The 16,092-nt window shown below is 39.5% G+C and overlaps 2 protein-coding genes across 4 annotated transcripts in view; one reads left to right on the top strand and one right to left on the bottom strand.

Moving 5' to 3' along the window:
* SELENOT (selenoprotein T) overlaps positions 1-16,092 on the top strand; it is a 90,682-nt gene that overhangs the window by 51,106 nt on the left and 23,484 nt on the right. The gene's annotated exons all lie outside the window — the stretch shown is intronic.
* ERICH6 (glutamate rich 6) overlaps positions 1,595-16,092 on the bottom strand; it is a 33,001-nt gene continuing 18,503 nt past the window's right edge. Inside the window, exons 11-14 of the mRNA XM_060149622.1 lie at positions 11,910-11,995; positions 9,769-9,924; positions 7,102-7,330; positions 1,595-1,858 (exon numbers count right to left, since the gene is read on the bottom strand). Coding sequence (XP_060005605.1) covers positions 1,595-1,858; positions 7,102-7,330; positions 9,769-9,924; positions 11,910-11,995 — 735 coding nt within the window. The remainder of the gene's footprint in view (positions 1,859-7,101; positions 7,331-9,768; positions 9,925-11,909; positions 11,996-16,092) is intronic.

Here is a 16,092-nt window from a genome sequence, read left to right as displayed (position 1 = left end):
TTTTGGTTGCGCCTGGTCTTAGTTGCAGCAGGTGGGCTCCTTAGTTGTGGCTCTCTGGCTCCTTTAGTTGGTGGCACGTGCTCCTTAGTTGTGGCCTGTGGGCCCCTTAGTTGTGGCATGAGAACTGTTAGTTGTAGCATGCATGTGGAATCTAGTTCCTGACCAGGGATCGAACCCGTGTCCCCTGCATTGGAAGGCAGATTCTTAACCCTGTGACACCAGACAAGTCCCCTAAAGGCAGCTTTAAAAAAAATTTTTTTTTAATTGAAGTATAGTTGATTCACAATGTTGTGTTAGTTTCTGGTGTATAGCAAAGTGATTCGGTTATACATATTTTCTTTTTCATATTTTCCATTATGGTTTATTACAGGATATTGAATATAGTTCCCTGTGCTATACAGTGGGGCCCTGTTGTTTATCTGTTTTGTACATAGTAGTTTGTATCTACTAATTCCAAACTCCTAATTCATCCCTCCCCCACCCACTTCCCCCTTTGGTAACCGTAAATTTGTTAAAGGCAGCTTTAAACAAAAAGGTGGTGAATGGATTAATACCAAGACCAGCCCCTAGTCTCCCAGTAGCTCGCCTGCTTCGTGCTGCCCAGCACTCGGCCCTCCCTGGGACACAGCATCCTTCCACTCTTCCTGTCCCTTCCTTCTCCTCCCCATGCTTCCTCAGCGGGCTCTTAGTAGGAAAACAGTATGATTTAGTACCTCACGCTAACTGATCAATCACCGGTGGATAGGCTTAATCTCTCTTGCTACACCTTAGCACCAAATGCGTTATTCACTAGAAGGAATGGCCCCTCCAACTACATTCCTCCCTCTCCCAAAGAACAGGGAACTGAGAAGTCAGAGAAGTTCACGAGAGGGCAGGGTTGGGCGGTCCAGTCTTTAGGGTTCTCCACATCCGACTCTCAACTCTGCTTTCTGCTCTGAAGCATCTTCATCACTGAGCAGAGGATGCTGTGCTGGGCCATCATTGCAGATCCAGCAACATCCCTCCTCCCTCCCCTCAGAAGGGGAGATACATATTGTTCCATAACCCTTTGCCGGCGGGAACCATTATGTTTCCCCATGGGGAGCAGCTGCCTGAGGTGTGGGAGGCGGGAGAGGAGCAGCAGCCATCCTTCACCTCTGGCAGGAGGGTGGACTTGGGGAGGGGGTAGCTGTTTGTCTTGCAGCGGCCGGGATGTGAGGCTGCAGCTCTTCCTCGGTGCTGTTGGCTTCTTGGCTTCCTGAGATTCCCTCATTTCCCCAGCGACCTCAGGGCAGTTCCTTGACCTTCACTTTCCCAGCCTTTAGGAAGGGGAAGGTTGTGGAAGCACCTGCTCCCTCCCTGCTTTCGGTTTTCCTGATGGAACTCTGGCTGATAGGGGCACTTTGGCTGACTTGCTTGTTCTCTGCTGTCCTCAGAGTGAGTTGTTAGTTTTCCCACCAAGAATGCAAACCAGTGATGACTCTGGATGTGCTCTAAATTTGTAATAAAGCACATTCCTTGGTATTTCCTAGTCGTTTTATACACTTTTCTTGAAATCTCCGACACCCCCTCCCGGAAAGACTCAAGAAAACAAAGGAAAGCACCATCACTGTCGTTAAATCTTTTCATTTATCAAAGCTGCTATTGTTGTTATTGTATCTTGCTTCATACCAGAATTGTGACAAAGGGCAATTAGTTTTAGAGAAAGTGAAGAAAGGTAGGAAGGTTGCTTTAATTTTTCCCGGACCTGGCTGGAGGGGAAATTCACACATCCTTCCAGTTTATGAAACAGGCGTCGGATCTTTATTAAACTGGCTAGCAGAAGAAGGTCGTCCCTGTTCAGGTGTCGGAGTGCTGGAATCTCTTCAGGGTTTGGTAGCTTTTCAGGAAAGAGAGAAGGGAAGTTCAGGGTCCAGGGTGGAAATGGTGACTGCAGAAGCAGGGGGTGGGAGGAGGCGAGAGGCGACACTCATCTGGGGCTGGATTCCCTCTTGAGTCTAATTATCTCTAAATAGGGGCAGTGGTGGTAATGCTAGTCTGAACGGGAATGAGTTGAGATGCTCTGGAGATTTGAGAGACTACAGCAGGCCAGACCACATAGAAATCGGATACTTTCTTTCAAATGCTTACAGTGTATTCAAGTCATTTACCGGCATCTGCTGGGGGAAGCACAGAGATGCTGCAGGCACCCGGTCCCTGGGACACGCCCAGTGCGGAGAGCGTGGTGGGTGCGGGCCTAGAGGCTGGGAAGGCCCTGAGCTGGGCTTTCCAGAAGGAGCCGGGATGACTAAGGCACCTTTCCTTCTAAAGCGCGCCCCAATCTCCAGGAGGCCCTTCCACACGACCCTCCTTGCCCTCCACCCTCCCCACTTCCTTTCGGCCTTGAGTGATTCAGGCTGATGCTGTCTCCTCGCAGCTGCGGGAAGGTCAAGGGTCTGTTAGGGCAGCCTCGCCTGAGGTGTTTCCCAGCTGCGGCTTCTGAGGCAGCGCAGGAGGGCTGTATAGCCTCGGCGGGGCGGGGCGGGGCGGGGCTAAATGCAAGCCCACCTACTACCTCCTGCAAAGCTGAGTGACCTCTTACCTGCCAGAGATGTGAGAACTCGCAGCATCTTCCTGCATTTTTATCCCTCCCCTCTTTGGAAGGGAGGAGGGAGGGAGGGAGGGGGGAAGGAGGATGAGATGCCTGAGTAATGAGGATGGATCTCCATTTTTAGTTTTCCTTCGATCCCAAATCCCATAAAATGGCAGAAAATATTTTCAGAGAGTAAACCAATAGGAAATAGGAAAGATTTTTTTTATCTGCAGGAATAATCTTAAGGAATTCCTGAAAGTCAAGAGGCAGCTGGGACCACATCCGTACAGAGATAAATGACCAGATGGGACCACTAATCCCAAACACACACATTCTGAGATCAAAGTCAACAGCAATGGGAGGAGGAGAGGCCTTGAGGTAAATATTGCCATGGTCCCCTGGCCTCCCCTTTGTGTTGAGCCGCGGTGCCCCCAGGCTGAGGCTGGAAGCCTGGCGCTGGAGCTCGCCTTCCACCCCTCAGCAGCACATGCCACTCCTCCACAGTTAGCAGAAGGACACTTCGGTAAGGAGAACATGCAGGAAAACAGGGCTTCTCAATGAGAGGCGCCAGATTTACCTGTCAGAGATGCTAATATTCAGGGAAACAGACCTTAGAATATATATATACATACATATATATGTGTGTGTGTGTGTGTGTGTGTGTGTATAGTTAATATTTTCTGAGGGACTTGGGAGAATTGTTGTCAAGGAAAATAGAGGATTTGGAACTTAGTTCTATGCACATAGAAAAAAAGATACGTTACTTTTAGAATAACCATTAAAATATAACGTATTAAAAGATCAAGTCTGTTAAGTTGAGGAAAGCAACAAAAGTTAGATGTGTTTGCAGGGACACATCTAACTCAAAACTACATAAAAAGGTTGCAAATCAAAGGATGAAAAAAAGATGTATGAAGCCAGTGCAAACTAAAAGAAAGCAGGTGTAGCAATTTAACATCATATGAAGTAGCATTTAAGGCAAAGACCATTAAGAGGGAAACTGGGAATAATACATATTGATGACATTAAATTTTTTTGTCAAAATAGAAACAAAAACCCTCAGTGATATGCTGAGTCATGTAATGGGCACAGCTGAAAGGGAAATAAATGAGGTGGCCCAGGGGTGAAAAGTATAACTCACCATGAAGACAGTTGACACCTTTAATTTCCTAACCATAGAGCTTTAGGACAGATAAAGCAAAAGCTGATAGAAATTGTAGGAAAAATGTACTAATTCAGTCATATTGGGAGACATTCATACATCTCTCAGAAATAAACCAACCATAATAAAAAGAAAAGGATATAGAGAGAAGTGTAAATAGAACATTTAGACATATACAGTTTTGTGCTAGTAAACCTTTTGGGGGGGTCAAATATACATGGAACAGTCATAAGTTATGTCATCAACCACCAAGAAAATATCAGTACATTTTGAACAGCAGGGAAAAAATGCAAGCCATATTCCTTGACCATTTAGAAGTTAACAAGAAAAAGAGAAAATTTAAGAACTCCATTTGAAAATTCAATAACTACTGAGTTGAAGAAATCAGAATACAAATCATAAACCCTTTATAGGTGAAAGAAAATGGGAGCCCTACATATTAGAACCTGTGGCATATATATGTGGCCAAAGGGGCACTCAGAGTGCCAGGGTAGGGGTGGGGGTCGTGCGAGTTTACAGGGAGTGGTCAGGAAAGGACTCCGAGAGCAGAAACCTGAGGGAAGTGCAGCAGCTATGTGCTAAAGGGGGGAGGAATATTTTAAGTTGAGTGAATAGCGAGTGCAAAAGCCCTGTGGCAGCGACATGCCTGGTATTGTCTAGCAACAGCAAAAAGGCCAGGGTGGCTGAAACAGAGTGGGTAGGAAAAGAGGACTACAGAGGGAATGTAAATAAAAGGAAGTCCAGATCACATACAGTATTGCAGTTATAGGATCTTGGCTTTTACTGTGAGTAAGGTTAGAAGTCTCCAGTTTTGACCAGACTTTTGTTTTCAAAATATCACCTCCACTATCATGGCAGAATTGACTTTGGGAAGACCGGAAGCAGGGAGACTTAGGAGGAGGCTAGTGTAATAATTTAAACAAGAGATGGATTAGGTACATGAGGCAGATAAGGGTGGTAGTCTTGAAGGATGCCAGGAGTGATAGAGTCTGGAGATACGTTGGCGGTAGAGTTTATAGGACTTGCAGATGAAAGATGTGGGGTTGTGAAACAGAGAGGAGGGTAGCAACCCCCAAGTTTTGGGTCTGAGCAACTGAAAGAAAGCAGTTGCCATTTCCTAAGATGGAGAAGACCCAAGGTAGAGCACGCTTTCAAATGTCATTTTGCTCTGTGAAGTTTCTAATGCCCTTTAGACACCAGATGGAGATGGAGGGTTGGAATCAGATCTGCAAGTTTAGAGTTCCTGGGAGATCCACGTGGAGATAAATGGAGGGGTCATCAGCAAGCAGATGGTATTTCAGGACAGAAAACTAATGAGATCACCTAGGCAGTGAGTATAGCTAGAGAAAAGATGAGCCCAACGACAAGCCCTGGAGCCCCTCAATATTTAGAAAAAGGCAGGGGTGAAGAAAATAGGCAAAGAAAAATGAGAAGGAGTAGCCCTTGAGGTAGAAGTAAAATCAAGGGAGAGTAGGTCCTGGAAGCAAGGGAGGAAATTCTTCTAGGAGGAGGAAGTGAGCAACTGTGCCCAATGCCACTGAGAAGGCATTAGATTCAACATAAATTAACTATAGTACATATGAAATATTACGTAGCAACAAAATAGACAAATATGCTTGGATATGTAGACATGAAAGGATCTTTAACACATGTTAAATGGAAAACAAAAACAAGTAGAACAAGCCTAATAATACCATCAGTGTAGTCTGATCCAATTTTTATTTTAAAAAGATGTATGTGAATAATTTATAAGTACATAGAGAAGTACCCACCAAATTTTCAGTGGTGATTACCTTTGGGAAGAGAATTAGAATAGAAGAAAGGATGAAGGGGGGTATCTCATTTTTTTACTCTCTATATTTCTATATTATTTGAATCTTCAAATATGAGAATGTATCCACATATCACTTTTGGAATTTTAAAAAAATGAAAGGTCATGAGGATGATGAGAAAAGCAATCACTTTTAACATCAAATTCTTTCTTTTGCACCAACTCTCTTTTCTGATTAAAATTCATTTCGAAGGAGGGAGATGAGGAGAAAGAGCATTTTAGACATTTTTGGTAAAAATGTATATTTACCATGAATGTAATGAACCAAAAAAAGGCTATCTTGTAAATTTCTAACCAAGGAAGAAGCTTGTTTGGAGCATGACAGCTGACTGCAGTAGCTAGACTGACTGGAAGTAGCTCAAATAGTGCTTAGCACATTGTAGACCCTTGCTCTGTGTTGGCTGAATCTGAAGTCTCCTTTTTGTTTGGTGTTTATGAAATATCCCTGCCTGTGTGGAATCCTGAAGTCATATTTCCACTCGATTAAACGTATAGACTTTTTAGAAGCTGAAGATGTCTTTGAAGTTTGGAACAATCTCTTCCTTGAATAATTGATGAAACAAGATCCTCAGAGTTTAGAGGACTTATTCAAAGTCACATACTATATATGCTCTATATGTGACATAGATCTCTATCTATATCTTTCTCTACATGCCTATATATATTTCAGCTTTACTGAGGTATACCTGACAAACTCTGTATCTCTACTGAGCTATCATTTGCTAAGTACTTAGTTCCAAGCACCATGCTAAGTACTTTGCATTCTCATTGAATCTTCACAGCAATCTGTAAGAGAGGAATCATTATCCCCATTTTGTAGAGGAGGGAACTGAAGTTCAAGTTCAGCTACTTAGCTAAGTGGCAGAGCTGAGGTTTGAAACTACGTCTCTGTAACCTGAAGTCTGTGTTCTTAACCGTTGTGCAGCATTTCTGGTCACTGAGAGTGTACTCTGGGCCATGCCCCGGGCAGGATAAAGGAATCAGTAAGACAGATTCTGTCCTGCAGGAGCTCACCATCCAGTAGGAAAGACAGTCATGAAGGCGAGTAAGGCACATGGTTCAGCAAGTGCATGGACAGAGGTGAGTACACGGACAACCCAGAGAAGGACATTTTCGACCCTGATTGGACAAAGGGCTAGGAGCTCTGGGAAGTGTTTCCAAGGAGATGGGGCTTGTGCTGGGTCTTGAACATGGTCAGAACCCAGGTCTCCTGACTCAGCCAGGCGCTTTCTGCTCGAGCACAGAGAAAAGCAAACCCAATACAAAATCCCAAAACCAAACCCCCAAAGCTGCACTACCTCAGTCAGAGAGTAAACACTCAGTAAATGTTATTTGGAATCAAGTCTGAACTAAAAGGAATTTCTGAGGAAGAAAAAACAGTAAGGTTGCCTCAATCCATATGAAACTTTCACTATATGTTTTTTCATTGAACTCCAAAATTCACAGTAGTGCACAGTGGATTACACACAAGTATAATCTATCAGTAATAACACTAACAAACATTGCTTTACTCTTATTATTCTAAATGCTTTCAACTGTTTATAAAAATGTACCTACCTTCACTTTGGTTCCGACACTGATTCTTGCCTGTTGGCCCATTGCTAGAAAAGTGATTGAAATCTTGTCTTGTTCTAAGATGCGGATTCCAACATAACGGTTCAAAGCCAGAAAGACAGGTTTAAATGAAACGAAGGGTGAGGAAGTGACGGAACTTGACCAATTCCAAGCCCTTACTCTGTTGCCAGCTTGATCTGAACATTGACCGCCCAAGATATTGATGTATACCCTGGGCAGAAAGGAAATTAAAAATCATAAACAGTTACATTATAATTCAACCTTGAATTAGCCTGCTCACTTGCTAACCAAAGGGAATAGCAGTTTATACTAGCCAATAGCATATGAATAGTGGAAAACCTCAGGTAATCTTAGGAGCAATAATACTGTGACTGAATTCTATACTAATTTGAAGTACTGGGTATGATTTAAGATGTAGTAATAAACCAAAATGGGTCCAAAGGCTGGAACCGGGATGGTAAAGGGATCTGGAAAATGATGTGCTGGGGAGGATGAAGAGGGAGCACAGAAGGTTTAGTTTGGATAAGAAGAAATACAGGAGAGCAGGCTCTACATGGAAGAGGGGAGAAGACTCGTACTTAGATTTTCCCTGTGTCGAAATGAAGATCAGTGAGTGTAAGTTCTGGGAAAGGCCAAATTGGCCTCAGTACAGAGACCTGTTTCCTAACAGTGCCCAGCAACTGGGGGCCAGGAGTCCTTCTAGGAGGCCTCTCATCAGGGCCAGTGTGGGCAGGAGAGGCTCAGGGATCATCTCTGAGATCACTGTGGTTTAGAAGAGTTTGGTAATGGAGCAGAAGGGGGAACTGAGGCCAGCAGGGCCTCCCCAATTTCTTAGAGTTGTTAATGCCACATTTTACCACATTACCTACAGATGTATCCCTGTACAATCTGAGATCTAGTGGCACTAGTGACTGCCATCCTACTCTATGAGCTCCTTTGCATACCCTCTCACTTTCTTCCATCTGGGGTCACCACCTCTTTCTCGAGGAGAGAGGATAGGTAGAGTTCTGGGTACTTAGCTGGCTTAATTTGATAATAAATTATTTTTTTTTTAACCAGATGAATTGGCCAGGAGGGCTCCCTAGAGTAAGATAACTCACATAGTATTTTCCCAGCTTTGATGAGTGGCAGTAATCTGATAACAAAAGTACAACTGAGAAATTGAGGTGATTATCTTTGTATCTGGGAGGAGGGAGATTTAGTTTTATCTTGGTACGTGGGTGAAAATAACATTTGGCTAAAATTATCTAGATAAATTGTTTATTTAATAAACTTTCTTTGAGTCTATGCCATGTACAGATAAATGTTATGTAGTGGCAAAGGTGCAGGGTGTGCCTTCAAGGGACTTCAGTCCCGCAGGGGAGGTGGGCTTGCTACACAAGAAGCAGCGAGAGGGGCTATGAGAGTGTCAAGGAGTCATGTCAGTGGGCCCAGGAGTTCAGTCGGTGGCTGGGAGGTCTTTACTGGTAAAGGGAGAAGTCCTAGAAGCCAGTGAGTATCTGGTGACAGTTGATATAGTGCCCCACCAGATGTGATGCAGAGCTGCTACTGAACCCTGAAGGATAAGGAGAAAGTCTCCAATAGACTTGGAGGTAATGGATTGACTACTGCTTTGAACTAAAAGTACAAATATCTCCCTGTGTCCTAACTTTCTCAAGTACTGGCAGAGTGTTCAAATTTCTGTCAATTATTGGCAGAGTGTCTCAAGATAAGATTGTTATACCTGTAAATAAGTTAAAGGGAGAGAATATCTCTTTCTGAAAAGCTTCAAAAGATTAAATTGTATTTGAAGTTAGAACCCAAATTTCACTTTCTCAGACTAAATGAAATAATATGAAATTACAGAGTGTGTAAGTTAGTAGATCGAAGGCATTAGGACCTTCATTTCTCTAGAGATTTTGTTCGTATATTATTGTTAGTTGTGGCTATGGGAAGCCTACTTGTTAGGGATATATCTCAAACAGTAACAACACAGTATGGCAGCTGTCCATTGCGAATTATTTCCATAGATGAAGCCAGGATAACATTATCAGGGCATAGCATCTAGAGAGACTGCCTGGGTTCATATCTCAGATCCCTAGGATGGCCATACAATTTATTTAGAGATGTTTTTCTAATATTAAAATTGTATAGTTTATATTTTCTTTCTGTTTATAGAAAAAATATGATGAGCTTTGTTTTATGTAGTTGCCTGGGATTTTTCCACTAAGCAGCATATGGAATGACATAAATCAAAAATTTATCTGAGTTGAACATTACTATCTAAAGACCACTAATATAAATAAATCTTCTTAAAGCTATTTTTGTCCTTCTAGTTATAAGATGAATAAGATCTGGGGATCTAATGTATAGCATAGTGATTATAGTTAACACTGTATTATAAACTTGAAAGTTGCTAAGAGAGTATATCTTAAATGTTCTCAACACAAAAAAGAAATGGTAATTATGTGACATGTTGCCTGTGTTAGCTAATGCTATAGAGGTAATCATTTTGCACCATATAAGTGTATCAAATCGACACGCTGTACACTTTTAACTTACACAGTATATGTCAATTATATCTCAATAAAGTCGAAAAAATAAAAGGAAAAATAAAATTTCACAAAACCTGAGAAACAAAATGACAGCAGGAGGAACCTAGAAGCCTACCAGACATTTCCGTTGGGATGATAGCAGGAACTTCGACCCGAAGAATCTAGCACTGCCAGGATTGCAGGGTTAGTGGGCATGTCTTCTTGGACTATGCAAGTGAAGCCATTTATCTCATTGGGCACTCGGATGATGGCTAGGTTTCCAGATGGGTAGCTGAGATCAGATAAGGTCATTTGAGTTATGCTAATGGTCTTTATACTGGGAATAAATTCAATTTATAAGAGAGCCCTTTGAAACTATAAAGCATTCTGAAAATGGGAGGGTTATTACAAAATAATTTCATGCTTTTTATGTGGATCAAAATATATTTATGAGACACAAAAATCCTCAACAAAAATACCAGCAAATGGAATCTAGCAACATATTAAAAGGATTGTGTACCACGACAAAGTGGAGTTTATCCCAGGGATGCAAGGTTGGTTTACCATCTAAAAATAAATTAATGAAACATACTATATTGATAGAATAAAGAGCAAAAAAAGATGATCATCTCAATAGATGCAGAAAAAGCATCTGACAAAATCCAATACCTTTCATGATAAATGATTCAATGAACTAGGAATAGAAGGGAGCCTCCTCAACCTGATAAAGAATGTCTAACAAAACCCCAGAGCTAACATCATACTTAATGATGAAAGACTAGGTGTTTTCCCCCTAAGATCAGGAACTAAACAAAAATGTTCACTCTTTCCACTGCTGTTCAACCTCACGCTGGAGGTTCCAGTCAGGAAAATTTTGTGAAAGAAAAAGAAATGAAGACATTCAGACTGGAAATGGAAGAAGTAAAACTATCTCTATTTGCAGATAACATGCTCTTGTATATAGAAAATCCTAAGGAATCCACAAAATAATGTTAGAACTAACAAAAGAGTTCAGTAGGGTTGTAGGCTAAAAGATCAATGTATAAAAATGTTGTATTTCTATACACTAGCAGTGAACATTTTGAAAATGAAATTAAAATAATTCCACTTAACAATAGCATCAAAAAGTATAAAATATACTGAGGATAATTCACTAACTGTTAATATTCAGTCCTATCTCAGCTGATCGGAAGTCCAGAGATGAAGTAAACACAAAATTGATTCTGAATCATTTTGAAAATCAGCCATAGCCTTCAAAGGAGTGAAAACGAATTAAAGCCAGGGCAGGAAATGATAACTAATGATACAAGCTGGGGAAGTTATTTAAAATTTTTTGATATAATTAAAACAAAAAACCTACACTCTTTCTCAAAGGGCCTAGGGAACTAAAACTTCATTACACTTCTATGCCATGAAAGCCATTTTTATGGTTTCTTACTGGGGTTTGACTAAACATTTAGGCAACTGTGACTAAAAATGACTTTCTCCTACAAAATGAGGCCCTTAGTTCGCCAAAAAGTCCTTCTCGTTTCATAGTTTTGTTTTATTTTCCTTGAGATATTAAATGGCCTTTGCGTCAAAATAGCAAATGGTCTGATCATCAGGCAGAAGTTCAAGTGATCAATAACTTGAACACTCAATAACTGAGTGTTGCATAAAATGGATACTGAATTTTTGTATTAAAAAATAACATGCTGCTCATGGATGTGTAAACTGGTACACATTTTCTGGGGGGCAAAATCTATTAAACCTTTAAAATGTCCATAATTTCTTACCCAGAATTTCTATCCCTAGGTATTTAATTCAAGGAAGTAAGTGATAAGTGTGCAGCGAAGGATGCACAAAGCTGTTCATGTAGCTGTTGTATAAAACAGCCAAAAATTGTGAAACCACCTTTGATTAGTGATAGGGGATAGATGAAAGGAATTACAGTACATCACTGTGATGGAATGCCATGTGCTTATAAAGATGGTGTTATCTCTATATTTATTGCATATTATATACTCATAACATTTATGAGTATTGTATAATATTATGTAAAGGGCGCAAGTTACAAAATATGAATAACTAGTCGAATTAATTTTTAAAGAATCATATAATTACTCATAGGAAAAAAGTAAGGCAAGATGTATAAAAAGATGTTAACAGCTTTGCTCTGGGTGGTAGGATTTGGTAATAACTATTTTTTTCTTCATATTTTTCAATCTATTTTTTCTTTATCTTTCTTTTTGTGAAGAAATAAAGCTAACGAAAATGAGTTGTTGAAAGAAAGGATACAATATTTGTGTTGTCCCGTCTGGAAATGAAGTCAGAAATTTGCTCCCATGTTTGTAGTGCTTTTCAAAGAGCTCATTTGTCATGATCTATACACCGTAGAAAACAAAAGCACAGTTACATGATGACAACAGACATCCTTTGCTTGCTAGACACTCACACAAACCATTTCTTAACTTAAATTTTTGATCCTAAATCAGCAACAGGGAACAATCCTTAGGAATCATTAAAGATTGTCCCTAACCCCTGCAGATAACCTGATTAAACCTTTCTGGCAGGAATCTGACATTACTTATCTGTTTGAAGAGTGTTTTTTGTTTTTTGTCTTTTTTAAAAAATTAAAAACAATTTTTATTCAATAGAACAAGATAGAAGAGAGTGCTCAGGCTTCAGTCAGAATTATATTTTAAGTAATTGTCATCATCATAACAGCAAACACTTAAAAAGAACTTATATGGTAGGTATTTTTTTTAATTGAAGTATAGTTGATGTGCAATGTTATATAAGTTGCAGGCGAACAACATAGTGATTCACAATTTTTAAAGGTTATACTTCATTTATAGTTATTATAAAATATTGGCTATATTCTCTGTGCTGTACAATATATACTTGTAGCTTATCTATTTTATACATAGCAGTTTGTACCTCTTAAACCCCTACCCCTATCTTGCCCCTCCCCACTTCCCTCTCCCCACTAGAAAATACTAGTTTGTTCTCCATGTCTGTGGGTCTGTTTTCTTTTTTGTTATATTCATTAGTTTGTTTTCTTTTAGATTCTACATATAAATGATATAATGCAGTATTTGTCTTTCTCTGACTTATTTCACTTAGCCAAATACCCTCCATCCATGTTGTTGCAAATGGCAAAATTTCATTCTTTCTTATGGCTGAGTAGTATTCCCATATATATATGTGTGTATGTGTGTTTTTTATATATATATATATATATATATATATATATATATATATATATATATATATAAAACACACACACACCCCACATCTTCTTTATCTATCTGTTGATGGACACTTAGGTTGCTTCCATATCTTGGCTGCTGTAAAAAATGCTGCTATGAACATTGGAGTGTGTGTATCTTTTCGAATTAGTGTTTTCATTTTTTTTCAGTTATACACCCAAGAGTGGAATTGCTGGTTCATACAGTAGTTCTATTTTTAGTTTTTTAGGAACCTCCATACTGTTTTCTACAGTGGCTACACCAATGTACATTCCCACTAACGGTGCACAAGGGTTCCCTTTTCTCCACATCCTTGTCAACATTTGTTATTTGTGTTCTTTTGGATGACAGCCATTCTGACAGGTGTGAGGTGATATCTCATTGTGGTTTTAATTTGCATTTCCCTGATGATTAATGATGTTGGCCATCTGTATGTCTTCTTTAAAAGAATGCCTATTCAGGTCTTATGCCAATTTTTCAATCAGGTTTATTTTTTATTTATCTGCTTTTACTTTATATGCATATTGTTATAAAAACAAAAGAAGATTAAAAAAAAAAAACCCAGCCCTAGCACAGTGGAGATATTCTGTGTCCTGGTTGTAGTGGTGATTACATAACTGTCAAAATTAATGGAGCTGTACATATAAGAAGGTGAGTTTTACAATAAATTATACTTCAATAAACTGACTTTACACTCCAGTGTAAGCAGCAGCATCTGGTGTCTTTTCAAGGTTGCTCTTGAAGTTCATTTGAGAAAAACACTAGTGGAATATGGGAAGATGAAGAAAGAAATACAAAAGATATTGCTTGTTGTACCTGTAAGCTTAACTATTTACTTTTTATGTAATACTCAATAGGGGAATGAATTTGTAGCCAACAATATTTTATTTTTTATAGACATGTCTTTTTAAAAAAATTAACTTATTTTGGCTGCATTGGGTCTTCATTGCTGCGGGCGGGCTTTCTCTAGTTGCGGCGAGCGGGGGTTACTCTTTGTTGCAGTGCGCGGGCTTCTCATTGCAGTGGCTTCTCTTGTTGCGGAGCACGGGCTCTAGGCACGTGGGCTTCAGTAGTTGTGGCTCGCGGACTCTAGAGCGCAGGTTTAGTAGTTGTGGCGCACAGGCTTAGTTGCTCCGTGGCATGTGGGATCTTCCCGGACCAGGGCTTGAACCCGTGTCCCCAGCATTGGCAGGCGGATTCTTAACCAGTGTGCCACCAGGGAAGCCCCCAACAATGTTTTAAAATGAACTAAAGCTTCAGTTGAATTCTGTTTCTTCCTAATCTTGAATTGTAATAAAATGCATACAAGAATTTCCTAGGGCTAAACAATGAAACAATCTAAATTTTCATGTAAATGTTGCCATTTATTTTGAAAGATAATACACTTTTCACTTTTATGAAATATAAAATAGATTCAGATAAGCATTAAAATATGCTGTTTTGTTAATGAGCAATTATAATGTGAACACCCATGTTATCACCATCTGGGTCAAGATATAGAACAATGCTGATACCCTGGAAGTTCCCTCTGTGCTACCCCAAAGTCAGTGTTCTGTAATCTCTAAACAATATAGTTTAACTTTTCCCATTTTGAATTTTACATAAATGGAATCGAACATTATGAATTTTTAATACTTTGTTTCTTTTAGTCAACATTATGTTTGTAAGATTCATACACGTCCCAGTGTGTAGTTGTAGTCCAATTACTTCCATTTGTGTGTAGGATTGTATTGTATGACTTCATCATTATTTACTTATCCATTCTATTGTTAATGGATATCTCAGTTGTTCCCAGTTTTTGGCTTATAAACAATGATACTCTGAACCGTCTTTTGCATGTATGCTGGTACCCAGTTACTCTCAGATCTTATACCCAGAGGTAGAATTGCTGAACCCCAAGATATGCCTGTCTCCCACTTTACAAGGTACTGCCAAAATGATTTTCAAGTTGTACCAATTTGCATTCACACTAGAGGCAAATAATAGGGACTGTTACTCTATATCCTTTCCAACACTCAGTAGTATCAGACTTCACAATTTTTTTTTTTGCCAATATTATACGTATGTACTGATCTCTAATTGTGGTTTCAATTTTCCTCTCCCAGGTTACTAATGAGGTTGAACACCTTTTCATATGTTTATTGATTATTTGAATTTTCTCCTTGGAGAAGTGGTCAAGTTTTTTAAGTTCATTTTTCTATTAGGTAGACTTTTTTTTCATGTGGATTTATAGAAGTTCTTTATACATTTAGGATAAAAGCCCTTTGTATATCCTATGTGCTGCAAAATATCTCCCTTGGCTTGTCTTCCAAATATTAATTTTTTAAAATATTTTATTTATTTATTTGGTTGCACCAGGTCTTAGTTGCAGCAGGTGGGCTCCTTAGTTCTGGCTCACCTGCTCCTTAGTTGCAGCTCACTGGCTCCTTAGTTGTGGCATGCAAACTCTTAGTTGTGGTGTGCATGTGGGATCTAGTTCCCTGACCTGGGATCGAATCCAGGCCCCGTGCATTGGGAGCGCAGAGTCTTAACCACTGCGCCACCAGGGAAGTCCCCCAAATTTTAAGTTTAATTTATCAACTACTTTATGGATACTGCTTTTTTAAAATTGGTTAGTAAATCTTTCCCTAACCTTAAGTCATAAAGCTAGTCTCCTATTAAAAAAAAAATCATTGTAGTTTTGCATTTCACATTTAGGTCTTTAATCCACTGGAACTGATTTTTATATGATGTGAGGTATGATTCCAATTTCATTAAAAAATATGGATATCCAATTGTCCCAGCAGTATGTATTGGAAAGATTTTCCTTTCTCCATTACTGTGCAGTGCCACTGCTGGCATAGATCAGAAGTCTGTGTGTGCATAAATCCGATTCTGAACTATTCTGTATCATAGATTTATTTGTTTATCCTGCCCCAACACTACACTGTCTTAATTACTATATTTTGTAATAGATCTCAGTATCTGATAGAGCGTGTTCCCCTCCCTCCCAGGCTTCTTCTTCAAGAAAGTCTTGGCTCTTCTAGGTTCTTTATATTTCCATGTAAATCTTAGCATCAACTTGTCAAGACCTTCCTTCCCCCTGCACACGCAAATATACAACCTTGTTAGAATTTGAATTACAGTTGCATTGGATCTATAGATCAATTTGGGAAGAATGTCATATTAAAATACTCTTCCAATCCATGAATATTAGGTCAAATTTGTTAAATGGGTTGTTCAAATATTCT

This window comes from Lagenorhynchus albirostris, chromosome 5, assembly GCF_949774975.1.
Source record: "Lagenorhynchus albirostris chromosome 5, mLagAlb1.1, whole genome shotgun sequence".
In the NCBI taxonomy this organism is placed as follows: domain Eukaryota; kingdom Metazoa; phylum Chordata; class Mammalia; order Artiodactyla; family Delphinidae; genus Lagenorhynchus; species Lagenorhynchus albirostris.
Note: the sequence above shows the minus strand (reverse complement) of the source record. Positions and strands in the feature narration are given on the sequence as shown.